The following is an 18,939-nucleotide window of genomic DNA, read 5'->3' on the forward strand; positions in this document are numbered from 1 at the left end:
AATGTGAAATACAGTAAGAAAAAAGTCTTTCATTAGCCATCCTAAACGTAGAGGTGCCTCTAACTGCTCAGCATACAATCTGTTCACGGTGATGCTACAGCAAGGCTTGCTGTCAAAGTGCTTTGGCTGTTCTTCAATTAATAGAAGTCTGTATCAGACAGGTAATATCAAACAGCAGAACAAGACATCCTTCAATAAGAAGCAGCCACAGACAAGCTGTCACTGAAAATCAGTGGGAGTATGGTACATAGCTGAAGTCTACTAGTTAAATTAGACTGAAGGAGACATTAAATTAAAAGGGTTCTCCTCCTCCCCCACCATTTACTGGAACAGCAAGGTATCATGTTGAAGTCCCCCCTCCTTCACTTTTGGACACAGTGCTCTATTTATCCATAGCTCAGAACAATCCGAAACAATCCATGTATTTTGCACTCAGTAGTTAATGGCACAATTGGGAGAGAAATGCAACTTTTTGCTTTCTAGAGTTTTGTGTGCAAATTTTTGCCTTATAATGCTGCCCTCCTGGCTTTTCAGTGGTTTTACAAATCAGCCATAATTTAAAAAAAAAAAATCTGTGGGACTTAATTCAGTGGTGAGAAAAACAGTGTCACACAGTGAAAATGAGGTTAGGTGTGAAGTGGGGTTAGGCATGTATACGCAGCAAAGCAGTACAACCTGCACCAAAAGAAATATTTGTCATTTCTGCACACTTCTAATCAGAAGATATTAGTTCATCAGTGACTCAATGCTTTTAATGTCTAATCCTGCAACTCTTCAGTATATCTAGGTACTTATATGGCCCCATCACTATACCAGATCAACATATCCCATGTATTTTTGCTCACAATATTCCCTTGAGGTTAGGAAATATCTCCATTGTACAGATGGGAAAGTGAAGTACAGGACGGAGTCAATGATTCCCCTCTCTAGTAAATCCCACACTAAATCATCTGGAAAATTAGCCCAGATCCTGTGTCACAGTCCAGTGCCTTAACCACAAGATCATCCTTACTCATTAAAGGACCAGCACTGCGCCTCCTAAAAAGTAGAGGTTCACTCCCAACAAATAGTTCTCACTTGCACACACAATGCTGCTCAAGGCAATATGAGTGAGGACTATGTGAGTAAGGGTTTTCAGACTCAATCTCAGAATGCCCCATCATCTCTCCTTGACTTGACAAGCACCCAGCATCTCTCAGAAGGCATTCAGCACCTCACTGGAGTGGGATCAAATCACCAGAGCTACACACACGAGTAAGGATTGCAAGACTGAGCTCTCTATGCATCTTTGTGAGGCCTGATCCTCTTTCTGCTGGAGCTGTGCCATTTAGTCAAGTGAGAGAAAGTTCAGAGACATAACTAAGGCTCAGTACTGCTCACTTCATTCCTATGAGTAGATCCACTGAGTGGGTCTACTACAAGAAGGATTTAGTTCTATATCAATTGCAGAAATTATTATTAATAATTGTAATTCTTTAATTTCTGCTGACACGTAGCAAAAAGTTTAAGACCAATTTGATTAAAATTAGGAGTGCAAAAATAAATAGATTATAGGTAGCGAATATTGTTTTTGTATTTATGCAACTTAGGTTATTTATTAATTATTATTATTATTATTTTTAACTAATAGCTGAAACTTTCAACTGTGCAAAATGGCTCCTGCAGCAGGTAGCTTCATTGCAAAGACATTTTTTAAAAAATATTTTGATTATGAGCTTAAATACAGTATGCTTTTCACATAAGAAACCATAATGGCTCTGAAGGGCAACCAGAACTGTACCTGGTTAAAAATACTGATAAATATATATTTAACCTCTAAGAACCACTAACAGATTAAAAATGTAGTGCAAATTCCAGCATTTTGTTAATTTATTCCTACATTTCCTTCCTGTGGGCACTGAAGCACTCAGAGGGAAGTACTGTAGGAAATATACCAGGCACTTATGTATATATTGGTTTTTATTTAAATCTATAAAGAAATCATTAGAGTCTGTCCTGTGATCACACCATACTCTGTGATATTACAATGGCTTGTTTAATTGAGAGACTAGTTTATATACCTGTAGGACATGCTCCATCATGGTTCATATGACTGGGATGTATAATTCAAGAAACTTTCATATATTTCCTTCATGACACATAAGGTCCTAATTCAGTCAGGTACATGACTAACTTTAAACACAAGACCCACTGAAGTCAATGAGATTATGCATGTGGTTAAGTACTGGCTAAACTGGGAATTAAACCGTCCGCAGAAGGATCAATACATCTGCTAATAGAGTAGAGTGTTTCAGATAAATAGTGCCAGACTTTCCAAGACTGTAGATGAATACCCTGGTTAGCCTGATTATATTGTTGCAAGATCAAGTGGTTTGGTACAAAAGAGAATGAGGTCTAGAATTCAGTATCAAAATGAAAACATGGTCAAAATAATATCTGCATATGAAAGAAGGAATTTTTATTTTAAAAACATGGACTAAAACCAAATTTGGGTTGTATAATACAGAGCGGTCACCCGCAAGATTTAACAGTGTGAGGAGCTACAGTGTTTTGGTAAAGATCCACATTTGTCATTCACTGTATCTGTCTTGTTTTCCCTTACAAATTAATGCAATAAGCTCTGAAATGTCATTCAGAGCACATTTTGGAATGAACCTTGCCTGACAGTGGTCCTCAGGTTTAGGAGTGTCACCTTCTGTAAGTAAAGACAGCTGTTGCCCTGGGCTCCCTCATTAGCTGGATATTGTGGGGTGTGATTTAAAAGGTATTTAGAACAACTGACAACATTTTTTAAATATCAGGATGAAGGTGGATATATAGCCAATCTTGGTCTTTATTTAAAACAGTAATGATTTTAAGGGTTTGGGGGCCCCTCATAACCCCACTTCAACCCCTCTTGACCCTGGAAACCTAATCTCCTGGTGAGAGAGATTATCCACAGCAACAAGAGCAGCAGAGTCTGTCTGCAGAAAGAAAAGGGAGCATGGTGTAGGACAGAAAGCTTTAAGACAAGCAGCCCTCAGGGGAAAATTATTCTTTCCCTCAAAGAATCTGGCAGCTGAGGAATAAGATGACAATGCTGGAGGGCTACCCATTTGGGAGAGACAGGAGGAGAGAGATGGGACAGGTCCCCCTATCAGCACCCTTCCCCCATAGCCAGCTATTCCTACATCCAGGCTACCTGATTCTAGCAAGGGGGCGGGGGAAGGGTTGATATGGATCTCCCCATTATCCCTGCAGTGACTCCTCCCTGAAGCAGCAGATGCTTGTGGAATCTAAAGGAGTTTCAGCTTCTCCCCTTTCCTCACTTTACCCCTTTGCTGCTGATATTGGCATTAACCCTACGTTAACTTAAATGCAATCAGGATCACACCTATAGACAGCAAGTCTTGGAAAGGGCTCCCAAGAAAATAGATGGCTAGCCTCAAAACCCTACCATTAAAATTTTATGAATTATTGTAAAGTAAAGACCAACAGGATTCCAGCTTTTTTCAGTATTTATCCAGCTCACCCCAAAGTGAAAGTCTGGAAAGATCTCATCACAACAATCCTTTTCAAGATATGGTAGTTGTAGGAAGGTAAGGCTGAAAGGGATTTTGAGAAGTCATCAAGTCCAGCCCCCTGCACTGAGGCAGGACCAAGAACATTTAGATCATCCCTGACTGGTGTTTGTCCAACCTGTTCTTAACAACCTCCAGTGATGGGGATTCCACAACCTCCCTTAGAAGCCTATTCCAGAAGTTAACTACCCTTACAGTTACCTAATATCCAACCTAAATCTCCCTTGTAGCAGATTAAGCCAATTACTTCTAGTCCCAATTTCAGCTGACGTGGAGAACAATTGATCACCGTTCTCTTTATAACAGTCCTTAACATAAACGAGCAATGAGGTGTCACTTTTTTTTTTTGCAATTAGATTACCCAATTAAAAATGCAGTCTATTAAACTTTACATATAGGCTTTGCCATCTTTGTTATGTCTACACTGTGAGGTAGGGGTGTGATTCCCCTGCTTGTGTACACATACTTGCACTATTCTTATCCAACTAGTGCAAGTAAAAATAGCAGTGTAGCCATGGTATCATGGGCATCAACAGCAGCAACATGGCTTAGCTCTCCCAAGTTTGTATTCACCAGATGCAGACAGGTTTGTACTTGGCACGGCTAAATCGTGCCACCACCACTCATGCTATCATGGCTATGCTGCTACTTATATTATACTCACATTAGGTCAATTAGAGCTAGCACAAGTATGTGTATACAAGCTAGGAATCACACCCCTACCTCATAGTGTAGACATAGCCAAATGGAATGTGAGGTGGTTGATACAACTAAAGTAATTATAATTCCACCAAAGAGGTTGGCAGGAGCAGGGGGAGAAGAAAACACAGTTTATTTCTGTTAATATTGCCAAAAGAAATAATCCTGGCATTTATTACATAAAACTCTAAAGATCCTAGTCCCTTCCATGCCATCAGTTAATGAGTGATTGATTCCTGCAATGTCCTTTCCTAATACTACTTGGGGAAGGGGGTCTGGTTTTCCTCCAGCTACACAGGCTATATAATTTGCAGTGAGCGTTCCTGCCATATGTGCAATTTCACTACAGTCTTCAGACTATGGCTCTAGATACAGAGAAAACCTTTTACAAATCTGGCAGAGCAGTAACCCTTTTACGGGGAAAAAATGCCAATTAGCAGGACTGCTTAAGAGGAGAATAAACAGGCTGATGACAAAAACTAACAGAGCTCTCCCTCCTTTATAAGCTCTTCACTCTATAGCAGGGGTAATCAATTATTTTTTGTCAAGGTACAAATTTCTTGGTCAAGGTCCAGACTCCAGAAAAAAATACAAAAACAATAAGAATACTGATAATAAGCAAACAAGATGTTGCGGTCCTTTCAAAAGCATCTGGTAATCTGGATTTGACCCACAGTCCACCTATTGACTACCCCTGCTACATACTAAAGCTAGGGCAACAGTACTCTGACTCCCAGCTTCATTTGAAGTTCATTATATATAAACTATCTCTTTACAACAAGTAACATCACGGGCCTCCAGTCTGGAGGAGGAGTTGGCCAATATATTATTAGTAGTAAAACTAAAGGTACTTAAAATACATAAATCATAAACAGTTAAATGGATCATTAAACTGATGTTCAGCTCAAACCAGATTAACATTAATCAATTAACTGTTCTCATAATTTAACGCTAACAAATCTCTTCATCATAATATTCAACCCCTAAATGTATGGAACAGGCTTTAGCTGCCACAAACCTGAATGTTGTAGACTGTTTAACATAGGGCTGAGTCAAGTATGGGCCAAATGTGACCCGTGGGATTACAGAGACCACAGTGCAATGATGCATCCAAGTGGCCTAGACTTTGTCGGCTCCATTAAAGATTATGCAGTCTGCAGTCTACACTATTTTATGCTGATTAGTAATTTAACAGGATCCTGAAAGTTGTAACCAATGTGGCCCTCTATTGGGCAAGGTCTGGATGCCACTGGTTTATTACCTTAGCCATTCTCTCAAAATCCTGAACTCAACAGTTTACATGGCATCTCTGCCACAGGTATAATCTGATGTAGACTATGTTAATTTGCATGCAGTATAGGAAACAGCTGATGTGTTGCTTTGAAAGTACTCTAGGGCCTTGTCTACACTACAAGACTATTTCGAATCTACTTAAGTCGAATTTGTGGATTCGACCTTATGAAGTCGAATTTGTGTATCCACACTAAGGACACTAATTCGAATTTCTGAATCCACATTAACAGGGCCGGCATCGACTTTGGAAGCGGTGCACTGTGGGAAGCTATCCCACAGTTCCCGCAATCCCTGCTGCCCATTGGAATGCTGGGTAGAGCTCCCAATGCCTGCTGGGGGAAAAAATGTGTCGAGGGTGGTTTTGGGTAACTGTCGTCATCAAACCATCAATCACGCCCTCCCTCCCTGAAAGCGCTTGCGGGAAATCTGTTCGCGCACTTTTCTGGTCAGTGACAGTGCGGACGCCACAGCACTGCGATCATGGAGCCCGCTGCGATCATCGCTGCACTTATGGCCATTGTCAACTCCTCGCACCTTATCGTCCACGGTCAGCTGCTGAGAAATCGGGCGAGGAGGCTCCGGCAGCGTGGTGAGGAGAGTGGCGCAGACGTCTCACAAAGCAGGGTACGCCGGGCAGTGGAGATCATGGTGGCAATGGGTCAAGTTCATGGTGTGGAACGGCGATTCTGGGCCCGGGAAACAAGCACGGACTGGTGGGACCGCATAGTGCTGCAGGTCTGGGATGAAACAGAGTGGCTGCGAAACTTCAGGATGCATAAGGGCACTTTCCTTGAACTGTGTGACTTGCTGGCCCCTGCCCTGAAGCGGCAGGACACCCGGATGCGAGCAGCCCTGAGTGTGCAGAAGCGAGTGGCCATAGCCCTCTGGAAACTTGCCACGCCAGACAGCTACCGGTCAGTAGCGAACCACTTTGGCGTGGGCAAATCTACCGTGGGGGTTGCTGTGATTCAAGTAGCCCACGCAATCGTTGAGCAACTGCTCTCAAAGGTAGTGACTCTCGGAAACGTCCAGGTCATCAGAGATGGCTTCGCCGCAATGGGATTCCCAAACTGCGGTGGGGCTATAGATGGGACTCACATCCCTATCCTGGCACCAGCCCACCAGGCCAGCCAGTATATTAACCGAAAGGGCTACTTTTCAATGGTGCTGCAAGCACTGGTGGACCATAGGGGACGTTTTACCAACATCTTCGTCGGGTGGGCGGGCAAGGTTCATGACGCGCGTGTGTTCAGGAACTCTGGTCTGTTTAGACGCCTCCAGGCAGGAACTTTCTTCCCGGACCACAAAATAACGGTTGGGGATGTGCAGATGCCTACAGTGATCCTCGGGGACCCAGCCTACCCGCTAACGCCCTGGCTCATGAAGCCCTATACAGGCGCCTTGGACAGTGAGAAGGAACTCTTCAACTACCGGCTGAGCAAGTGCAGAATGGTGGTGGAGTGTGCTTTTGGACGTCTCAAGGGGAGGTGGCGGAGCTTACTGTCTCGCTCAGACATCAGCGAAAAGAATATCCCCGTAGTTATTGCTGCTTGCTGTGTGCTCCACAATGTCTGTGAGAGCAAGGGCGAGACCTTTTTGGCCGGATGGGAGGTTGAGGCAAATCGCCTGGCTGCTGTTTACGCTCAGCCAGACACCCGTGCCGAAAGAATATCCCAGCGGGAAGCGCTGTGTATCCGGGAGGCTTTGAAAGCAAGTTTCCTCAGAGAGCAGGCTAACCTATGACTCTCCACTTGATTTTAAGAGACGCTTATCCTGGGCCTGTGTCTCTATGTGTTGAGTGAGATCTGCAGTTACATACCCCGTTCTCCAAGTTTCCCCCACTTCCCAAACACGTTTTAAAACAAATTAAATGGAACAATTATTGTTAATAAATCTTTCTTTTACTTTGCATTTCTGTTCTGGGTTTGAAACATGGACGCATACTGTGCTGGGTACGGTGTGCATTGATGTACAGACCGCTTGTACAATACAGGACGGACAGCCTCCTGCTCCTACATAGGTCTCTGGGGTGGGGGACGGTTTCAAGTGGTTGTGCATGTAGGGGTGGGTTTGCTGGAAGGGGCGAGTGGGGCCGTCTTTGGATAGGGATTTGGATGCAGGCTCTGGGCTGTGGGTTTGGGCGTAGGAAGGGGTGATGAGTGTGGGGGAAGGGTGAGTATCTGTCCGTGGATGAGGGCTCTTGTTGGGGCTCAGGGCAGCGGAGAGGATCGCGCCTACGGTGGAAGTGCATGGTAAGGGCAGCATGCCTTAGCATTAGGGGGTGGCAGGCGCTAGGACCGTGGACAAGCGTACACATCACAGAATGACCCGGGGCAGCATACACCACACAGAGTGACCCTGGTGACTACTGACTGCAGTGTGTGTGTGCCCTGCAGTTGATCCTGCCCCCGATAGTCTGGATCCTGCTAAAGTAGGAGATCCTGTGCAATTATATATCCCCTGCCCCCCCGCTACATACACACAGTCTTCTGACACGAAAGACGTGACGGAAAGAGTGAACAACAGCAAAACACCTTTTATTAATCTACTACATAGTGGGGTGATGAAATTTGGATTTGGGACTGGGTGATCCTGTAAGGGAAGCGCTTTGACACAGTTATAGCGTCACAGGTGTGTGGTACATTAGCGCTCAGCTGTGGTGCAGTGACAGTTCTCACGGCCCCTACCGCCCCTCCGTCTTGTAATTTTCGGTGAGGGGGGGACAGGACTTCTTGGCGTTGGAGGGTGGTTGCAGATACAGTGCAGGGGGGCTCTCTCCTCCTGCCTGCGTTCCTGCAGAACATCAACAAGGCGCCGGAGCGTGTCCGTTTGCTCCCTCATTAGCCCAAGCAGCGTTTGAGTCGCCTGCTGGTCTTCCTGCCGCCACCTGTCCTCCTGTTCGCTGTGTGAGCGCTGCTGCTGAGAGAGGGTCTCCCTCCACTGGCTCTGCTGGGCCGCCTCGGCTCGGGAGCATGCCATCAGTTCAGCAAACATCTCGTCCCGAGTCTTTTTCTTTCGCCGCCTAATCTGAGCCAGCCTCTGCGAGGGGGATGCCGGGGCAGTCCGGGAAAGAGCAGAAGCTGTGTGATGGGAAACAGTAAGTGATTTCCTTGAACAGATACATGTTTGCGAACAGTCAACACAGTGTAGTCAGTTTCTCTGAACAAGACCATACAGGGCACCTAGTCTCACGAGATCTCAGGACAAGTTCGAGATTTCGGAATACACTCTCATTGGCGGCACCATTGCACAGGAGAGCGGACAAGCGGGGAGAGACAGCTGAATCCGTCTTGCAGACAGTCCTGGTAAGCCTTAAAGTACATAATGCTTATCAGTTACTGGATAGCTGTGCTCTCCTGCTAAAGGCAATCTGGAAAGCAGAAAGGCTGAGCCTTTTGCAGCCCCTCCCGCCAGTGCACGGGAAAGATCAATGAATGCTTGTTCTCTGTGGCCTCCAGCACGTGGCTGTTAAGCGAGGGTTGTTGTTATGCAACCTAATTGCAAACCATTAACAGTAGTAACAATACACTAATTGCCCTACTTAGATGCAGCCTGTCCAGAACGACATCACCCTGAGGCGGGTCACTCGGAGTCAGAGAGAGCGGATGCTAAGGGAAGCCCTGCACAGACCAGGACCATATGCAGCAATGCTCGTGGAGGCGATGATTCCTCTGTACATTAGGATGTCCTGGCGCGGAAGAGTGTGCTTCCACGGAACACCCAATAAGGCACCTCTCCCCAGGAACCTCCTGCGGAGGCTTTTCGACCAGCTCTCTGAGAGCTTTGTTGAACTGTCCCAAGAGGATTATTGTTCTATCCCTATATGTGTGGACCTACTTTTTATATAGTTAGACATTTAAAATTTTTTATATACTATTTCTATTTTTTCTATACCTGTTTTTAAAAAAATAAATGTTTCCATGTTTATAGCACTTACCGCCTGATCCTTCTCCTGATTCTGAGTCCGGGTTAACGGCCGGGGAGGGTTGCTAGGGGACCTCTGTGAGGGTGATGAAGAGATCCTGGCTGTCAGGGCAAGCGGTATTGTGTTCGCTGTTGCCTGCGCCGTCCTCCACAAACCCTTCCTCATCTTCCCCATCGGCGAACATCGCCGAGGAACTGTTCAGGTACACTATGCCATCGTCAGAGTCCACGGTCACTGGTGGGGCAGTGGTGGCAGACCCACCGAGAATGGCATGCAGTGCCTCGTAGAAGCGGACTGTCTGGGGCTGTGCTCCGGAGCGTCCGTTTGCCGCTCTGACTTTTTGGTAACCTTGTCTCAGGTCCTTGACTTTCACGCGGCACTGCATCACATCCCGGCTGTATCCTTTCTCTATCATGGCTTTGGAGACCTTCTCGAAGGTCTTTGCATTCCGCTTGTTGGATCGCAGCTCCGAGAGCACAGACTCCTCGCCCCACACAGCGATCAGATCCATGACTTCCCGGTCAGTCCATGCTGGGGACCTCTTTCTATTCTTGGATTGCCCGGACTCCTCTGCTGGAGAGCTCTGCATCGTTGCAGGTGCTGCGGAGCTCGCCCCGATGTCCAACCAGGACGTCAGATTCAAAGTGCCCAGACAGGAAAATGAATTCAAATTTTCCCGGGTCATTTCAATCCAAGCTCGGACTGCTGTCCAGAGCGTCAACAGAGTGGTGCACTGTGGGATAGCTCCCGGAGCTACTAAGTTCGATTTGCATCCACACCTAGCCTAATTCGAGCTAGCCATGTCGAATTTAGCGTTACTCCACCTGTCGGGGTGGAGTACCAAATTCGAACTAAAGAGCCCTCTAGTTCGAATTAAATGGCTTCCTGGTGTGGACGGTTGAGCGGTTAGTTTGAATTAACGCTGCTAAATTCGAATTAAAGTCCTAGTGTAGACCAGGCCTAAGGAACCACTGATGGCCAGGGATTATAAAACTATAATTCTACCATTCACTTGCCTATCAAAGACTCTCCAGAGGTATTTATTTGCTCACCTCTAAATTATGATAGGAGCTGACATATAATTTACACACAATAGTGTCTTGGATGATCTCTTTTAAACCTGTCTGGCCCTTACTATTTATATACCAACTGTTCCAAAGTGAGGAGAAATAACCCTTCAGAACATTAATCAAATGCATTGCAATTCACCTTGAGTTAACTTGTCGCAACCAAAATTAACAGTAATTGGAAATAATCTCCTTGTCCCGTTCTACACGGGGATGGTTAGAACACCTTTAGACATATGTCTCTGACAACGTTGCCACTGTCTTCTGCCCATAAGTATAACCTGCCAGGAACTCCTCCTTTGTATAGGAATATATAAGCTCTGGTTCCAATATCAAACCAAGTTTTATCCCACATGGAGGGGGGAGGGGGGGAAATCTCCCCAAGGTGTCTCCCAAAACAGTTTCACTTCTGCTCTTGAGGAACTTAGGCAAGCAGTGATACTAGAAGAACCTAACAAACCACCTGTTTTTTAAAATTCATGATTATTTTTCCTCTCCTACTAACAATCAAATGCAAACACTGTCAAATACAAATCAAAACATGTCGAAAGCTACTGCATTTGTTAGGCCCCATATCAAGTTAAGTAGAAATTGTGAAAAACCCTTGAACACACAGCAGGACTTTTACATTGGCACTCCCAGCCCTTGTTCATTTTCCACCAGTCTCATTTCAGTTTGACTCATACTCCATGTGACTGACATTCAGTTCAAGCAGCTTTGAAGAAGGATGAGGAAAATAAAAGGAGGTAATCTATTATATTAGGGCAGTGTCACTCAACTTGCCAGTCATAACAGGCAATCACAGAAGGGTTGCAAGGTATTGCAAATTTTATTACCATCTAAAGCAACGAAAATTTAGCTCTCCCATTCCCATTATACCCTTACCAGGGGCGGCTCTAGGAATCCCGCCGCCCCAAGCAGGGCGGCGCGCCGCGGGGCGCGATCTGGCGGTGCCGGTCCCGCGGCTCCGGGGGACCTCTGGCAGACGTGCCTGCGGAGGTTCCGCTGGTCCCGCGGCTCCGGTGGACCTTCCGCAGGCACGTCTGCAGGAGGTCCATGCGAGCCGTGGGATCAGCGAACCCTCCGCAGTCATGCCTGCGGGAGGTCCCCCGAAGCCGCGGCTCCGATGGACCTCCCGCAGGCAAGACTGCGGAAGGTCCGCCAGAGCCGGCTGCCATCCTGCCGGCAAAATGCTGCCTCAAGCGCGCGCTTGGGTCTGGAGCCGGCCCTGCCCCTTACCCTTCAAGGTCAAGCCCTCCACCCCCTTTCTCTCTCGCACAGAATTATATAGGCTTATCAATGTTATCACTGATAATTGTATAGTAAACATAAGACTAAAAATATTTGACTTCAAAGAAAAACTTGGCAACCTGAAAAAGTTGAGACACACTTCATTAGGGCACCACTCTGTCCATCCTTCTGAACCACACTATTTTATGCAGCCACACTATTATATGCTGTGAACTTGTCAGACTGCATAACCTAAGCACGGTCAGGCTTGGTCAGTACTTGGATTGGTGACCTCAGTGGAAATCCTCAATGCCGCAGGAAATGGAATTGGTCATTTAGTAGATGACACTCTTGTTCAGAGTAAAACTGAACCCTATACCTCAGCATATTGTTAGAAAACGAACTCCATCAGTTAACTCATGCGATTAACTCAAAAAAACTAACCACGATTTAAAAGATTAATAAGTAATCATGATTAATCGCAGTTTTAATCACACTGTTAAACAACAGAATACCAATGGAAATTTATTAAATATTTTGGATGTTTTTCTACATGTTCATATATATTTTATTCTGAATATATATTCATATATATTTTCATATATATTGTATTCTGTGTTGTATTCAAAATCAAAGTATATATTATTTTTTATTATAAATATTTGCATTGTAAAAATGATAAAAGAAATAGTATTTTTCAATTCACCTCATACAAGTATTGTTGTGCAATCTCTTTGTTGTAAAAATGCAACTTACAAATGTAGAGGGTTTTTTTTATTACATAACTGCACTCAAAACCAAAACAATGTAAAACTTCAGAGCCTACAAGTCCACTCAGTCCTACTTCTTCAGCCATTTGCTAAGACAAACAAGTTTGTTTACATTTACAGGAGATAATGCTGTCCTCTTCTTATTTACAATGTCACCAGAAAGTGAAAACAGGCATTTGCATGGCACTTTTGTAGCCAGCATTGCAAGGTATTTTCATGCCAGATATACTAAACATCCGTACGCCCCTTCATGCTTCAGCCACCATTCCAAGGGACATGCTTCCATGCTGATGACACTCATTAAAAAAAATAATGCTTTAATTAAATTTGTGACTGAACTGCTTGGAGGAGAATTGTATGTCCCTTGCTCTGTTTTACCTGTATTCCTCCATATATTTCATGTTATGGGAGTCTTGGGTGTTCATTTTAAGAGCACATGTTCATTTTAAGAACACTTCACTGCAGATTTGAAAAATACAAAGAAGGGACCAATATGAGATTTCTACAGCACTCGATCCAGGTTTAAGAATCTGAAGTGTCTTCCAAAATCTGAGAGGGACGAGGTGTGGAGCATGCTTTCAGAAGACTTTAAAGAGCCACATGTTGATGCAGAAACTACAGAACCCGAATCACCAAAATAGAAAATCAACCTTCTGCTGGTGGCATCTGACACTGATGATGAAAATGAACATCGCACTATTAGTCAGTCCGCACTACTTTAGATCATTACTGAGCAGAACCTGTTATCAGCATGGACACATGTCCTCTGAAATGGTGGTTGAAACATGAAATATGAATCTTTAGCGCATCTGGCATGTAAATATCTTGTGATACCGGCTACAATAGTGCCATGTGAATGCCTGTTCTCACTTTTAGGTGACCTTGTAAACAGGAAGTGGGCAGCATTATCTCCTGCAAATGTAAACAAACTTGTTTGTCTGAGTGGATGAACAAGAAGTCGGACTCAGTTGACTTGTAGGCTCTAAAATTTTACATTGTTTTATTTTTGAATGCAGGGTTTTTTTTAAATGTACTTCTACATTTGTCAGGTTTAATTTTCATAATAAAGTGATTGCACTACAGTACTTGTATTAGGTGAATTAAAAATACTATTTCTTTTGGTTTTTTTACAGTGCAAATACTTGTAATAAAAAATAAATATCAAGTGAACACTGTACACTTTGTATTCTGTGTTGTAACGGAAATCAATAAATTTGAAAATGTAGAGACCATCCAAAAATATTTATATAAACGGTATTCTATTCTTGTTTAACAGCATGATTATTTTTTTAATTGCTTGACAGCCCTAATTAAAATATCAGTGATTTAAAATAATAAAAAGAATCAGTGAAACAGAACGTCAGGAAAAGAGGACCACAGAGATATCTGGGGTAGGCTGCTCTTCCATAACAGAAATCACTTTAATGGAGTCTAGAACCCCATTCAGGTTTGTGCAAGTACCTAAAATTACTGTGTGCAAATCACATTAATCAAAAAGCAGCTTGATAAAAGAAAGTAAAAAAGATAAAAGCATTCAGTGTCCAGATCAGAGCAATTTACTGAAGATCTCTGAGACACTGTGCCCTAATCAGCATTAAGAAATGTCAGCTGCACGGGAATCACAGTGGGAATACTCAATATGCCAGCTTTACTACAAGAACAGTTACATTCTAAAGTGCCTTGCAAATTATATGTGCTCCACACACAAAAAAAAATATCTAAATATGGATGTAGAAGTCTAGCCAACCATCTCCCCCACAATTTTAACTTTGCTTGCCATTGTCCCCCTTCTGGATGTAATTTACCCCTGCACAGACACACCTTTCAGATTTTTAATTTGGAATTTGTTGCAGCAAAACTTGCCACTGCCAGAAAAAAAATGAATAAGAAATTGAGCTTTGAGACAGAATAGTTTGCACAAGCATCAATCAAAATCCAACTGTGCCATTCTGAACCATAATTTAAAAATGAAAACTTCTTTAAAGCATTACTATTCAAGAAGCTACTTACTTCCCCATCAAATAATTCAGCTCCTCAAAGCTGCACAAATTCAACTACAACTTTCAAATACTTGAAAAGCCCTGGCAACATCTGGGGCTGGAAAATTAACTGCATTCAAACTTCAAGGATGTCATACTTACTTACTGCTTTGGACTCTGCAAAGTAGGAATTATATTTTTGTATCCTATAGATGACCCTTATTGCAGTTAAGTTTTCTCCTTACCATGCCACTTGAACATCTAGCTTTGTCATTAGTGCAACATCACTTCTGAGTCATTTCTCCATCTTAAAGATCCTAGATTTCCATAGCTTACCTAGTTTGCCTAATAAAACTGACCACACCTCCAAATAGCAACTGAGAAGCAGAGTGACTGTAGCAGCATCACAAGCTGCATTAGCAGCTGATGAGTTGTGCTAATTCCAGCTGTAGCCTATACTCCCTGATGGGCCAGCCAAGTTGAGTTAAAAACACCACCACAGTTGAGTGAAGGAGTTTTGTGAGTGGGTGGGACTCAAGATATGGGGCAATACTTGAGTTAAAATTGCAATGAAGATAAGCCCTTACTCCTTTTGGAATCAGATCTCCTCTCGTTGCTTATTATGAAGTACTGCAGAGCGGCACGTACACTGGCAAATCTAAATACAGTCAACCCAGCAAACAGCACATAAGGACATGGTGTTTCAAAAACATATGGCACAGCAGAATTTTCATTAAGCAATAAAGCATAACAGAAAGGGTGACTGGTTCCTAATCTGTCCCAAAAGTACCACATTGCTAAGTCTTTATTGTGAGATCAAGGGAGGCTGTGTTCCATGTATTGCAAGATGATGTGACAGTGGCATCTCAGAATTTTAACAGAAATTTGAGGTGAGAACTGCATCATTCACAGTGATTAAATTATTTTGGGACAGACCAATCTGACCAGCCAACCATTTTAATACATTTTAGGAATCTCTGAGAGAATCCATGCAAGATTCTGTAACACTAATCATAATTCCCCAGTCAACCAAAGACATGAACATTATTTTATTAAAGCATAATTCTAGGGTAAAAATGGCACATTTTTACTCAACAGATCTACTCTCTGTGCCTTTCAAAGTCATAGCTGCTTATTTTTCTCAATAAAATACATTTTCACTACATTACATTCCTCTTAGCACTGCAGTGCTTATACATCTATGGGAAGGAGTACACTGGATTCTATTCTGTTCTGCGATTGTTCACACACTTTAAGCAAGTTCCAATTGCAAGTTCTTTATTGTTGTTAATGTGTAAACAGAAATAACCCATTCTGACTTTCAGATTAAGTATGCCATGCTGTCAATTAGGAAAACTATTGGTTTTTTTGTAAACTGAGTAGATTTAATCTGAAAATCATACAGACACAGCAAGCATGGAACTCAACTATGGCATTTTCACAGAGTGGGTTTTTTTTTCAGAATACAGCCATACTTGGAAAACATTAGAAATTTCTGAAACTTTACTGCATGATCCACATCAGTGTGCAAGATTTTTATGCAATAACAGATATATGGCCCCAGTGAGAAATATACAGTTCTTCTGAAGCACATGCTGCTGTCTTCACGCAATTATTTATGGAGCCTTTAATGTTTTCCCTAACTCTTTCTCCACAAAATAAGAGGATAACGCTGGACGACAACAACACTGATCTGGAATTCGGTTAGAGTTTTTCATATCATGCAAAATGGAAAGAGAATGGTATAGAATCAAATCTTTTAAATCTAGAAGGGACCCCCTATCATTCTTGACAATGTAGGATTGCTCCCTCCAGTATGTTGTCTGTTGTTCAACCAGTCTAGTTTTAAATGCTTCAAGTGATGGGGTTCCTACCCCTTCCCTTGAAAGGTTATTCCACAATCTTAGAGGAAGGAGAAACATGTATTACTGCTCTAGTGAGTAAACCATCGTTTTGAAAATCTTGAAGGAAGAAGCAGAGGAGAAATGGTACCTTCAAAACAGAGGCTGTATTATTAACAGGGGCGGCTCCAGGCCCCTGCACACCAAGCGTGTGCTTGGGGCGGCATACCACGGGGGGCGCTCTGCTGGTCGCCGGGAGGGCAGTAGGCGGCTCCGGTGGACCTCCCGCAGACGTGCCTGCGGAGGGTCCGCTGGTCCCGCGGCTTCGGTGGAGCATCCGCAGGCAAGCCTGCGGGAGGTCCACCGGAGCCGCAGGACCGGCAACTGGCAGAGTGCCCCCTGCTGCATGCCGCCATGCTTGGGGCAGCGAAATGGCTAGAGCCGCCCCTGATTATTAAATAGGAAGCAATCACCACATCTGTGAGGAAGAGATTATTTAAGAAAATAAAGAAAAAATGTCTTAATGCTAAACAGTAGACCAACTGTCACATAAACACTGGAAGCGCTTTCTTATCTTGATTACATTGCAATCATGTCACACAAATGCTTCATAAATATTCCAGTAAAAGTTCATAATACAGAATGGAATTTTTATTCTGCATCTAAGAGGTGCTTTCAATATTTTAACCAGGGTTTCCCACAACATTTTTTCCTCCTTTACCTGTGATAAACCCTATATAAAAGGGAGTGTGCTCTTGCAAAAGGAACGGTGAGGGACTGAGGAATCTATTCAATTGTTTTCCCATTTTACTGTAACCATTGAGAAAGGCAACATCACGTGGCAAACAAATATACTGTGTCTGTCTGTTTGGTGTCTGGTACTAGGACCCTTCACAGAGATACAGTGCTATTTTGCTGATTCACCCTAGTAACTGTACCAGGTGGGTTTCATTAGTTAGTCAGGAATATAAAAGGGTTGAGAGTTTCTCAAAGACTGAAAGAACTATAGACAGAGGATTCCTTCAGGGAAGAAAACTTAGGAACAGCTAAATACAAACCATGGTTTATCTTCTTAATGTAAGTTAATTTAACAAAGGCATACCCCAGGAAAGGATAAGTTTGGACAATAACCCATATGTGAAAATCAGCCTGGAACACTACTTATAGAGTTCTCTTGCTGGAAATGTGTATACTTTGTTCCTGAAAAAGGTACTGGCTGTACTGATGGTGGAGCATAGTGTTCAGTTTATAGAATATATTACTACAACTGATCATAAAATTGAGCCCAATTAACAATATATAGATTATAGAAAAAGACTAATTTGTACAGATGCAAGACTAGATTGTTGCTGAAAAGCAGAGTCCAAAAAGATCTCCAATTATTTTTGATGTTTTAGGTAGTGTCAAATGTCTATAGTTCTCACTTGCCTTCAGCATGTTTGGGCTTTTGCATCGGAGGAAGGTGACAGAGATGAGAGCTAAAAAAGTATCTTAGTTACATACCAAATCACCAGCTACAGAGACAAATGCCATGTCTATCTAGTTCAAAGACAGGTCCTATTATGAAAACAGGGCCATATTTTTAACTCAGCTTTACTGAGCCCTCTGTTTTGAACCTTTCAAGCTTCACTCATCACAGGACTGGACTGGAGGGAGATCAAAGATAGGCTGGGGCTATGGCACAACTGAGAGCAGCCTCAGAGCTATTATATCTTGTGCCCAACTACATCTTGACCTCAAGAGTCTCCTCCAGCAGCTGGAAATGGCAAGGATGTAGACCACATCGCTCTTCCTCCTAGGAACTTGTACTCTGGGGACCAAGACAGGAAGATTATGTGCCACTGTGCCGTAACTATCTCTTTAGGAGTTAGGGTAAGCTGGTATTATGCCCTGTTACCCCATCAGACCAGAGAATGGTCCAGATTCTTTGCGCCGTTATGGATCCCCTTCATAACTAGCTGTGCTTGCACAACAGGTAGTTACATGTCTCAGTAACATTAATTGTGCCCAGAGATTGAGGTCACAGAAAGGAAGGCTGGCTTTTAAAAATCAATGCATAATATCAACAAAAGTAAGGGAATGGAACGAACCGGGAAACTGTGTTATTAAAGTACCAGTAAAAGAAAGTCAAAAAAGACAGTTAATGATGACTAGAGTTTTAGCTGAGACTTTTAGTAACTTTGGCCCTAATTCAGGAAAAGCATCTCTATTCAAGAAGGGCACTTAAGCTCATGCTTAAAAGTTATGTGCTTTGTTGAATCAGAGCCTTTGTGATTAATAATCATGCAGACTTTATTCATATGAGCAGCAAAGAATCCTGTGGCACCTTATAGAGTGTTGTGTATTTGGTTGCCATGGGTTTTGTTACTATGGCAACTGAGTTAGACTATTAAGGGATAGCTCAGCCGGTTTCAACCGGCTGAGTGCGCTCTCTGTCTCTGTAAATAAAATGGAGGTTTTGGTTAGCTGTCTGCTCTCTGGCCTCAAGTGATTGCTTCTGCCCCAAGGATACAACACTGGTGACGAGGGTGGGATCCTGGTGCTGCTCCAGTAACAGAAGGAAGTAGAAGTCAAG

General features: G+C 43.2%; 1 protein-coding gene across 6 annotated transcripts in view; it reads right to left on the bottom strand.

Annotated features, from left to right (window-relative positions):
* Positions 1–18,939, bottom strand: part of AMPH (amphiphysin) — a 212,523-nt gene that overhangs the window by 126,104 nt on the left and 67,480 nt on the right. Inside the window, exon 1 of one of the 6 annotated variants that reach the window (XM_039524653.1) lies at positions 14,769–14,830. The exons of 4 other annotated variants lie outside the window; for them this stretch is intronic. In XM_039524653.1, coding sequence (XP_039380587.1) covers positions 14,769–14,771 — 3 coding nt within the window. In that variant the 5' untranslated portion in view covers positions 14,772–14,830. Of the gene's footprint in view, positions 1–14,768; positions 14,831–18,939 lie in introns of those variants that run through there. One more of the 6 variants, XM_039524655.1, reaches the window with a different exon arrangement.

Source organism: Mauremys reevesii, linkage group 2 (genome assembly GCF_016161935.1).
Source record: "Mauremys reevesii isolate NIE-2019 linkage group 2, ASM1616193v1, whole genome shotgun sequence".
Classification (NCBI taxonomy): domain Eukaryota; kingdom Metazoa; phylum Chordata; order Testudines; family Geoemydidae; genus Mauremys; species Mauremys reevesii.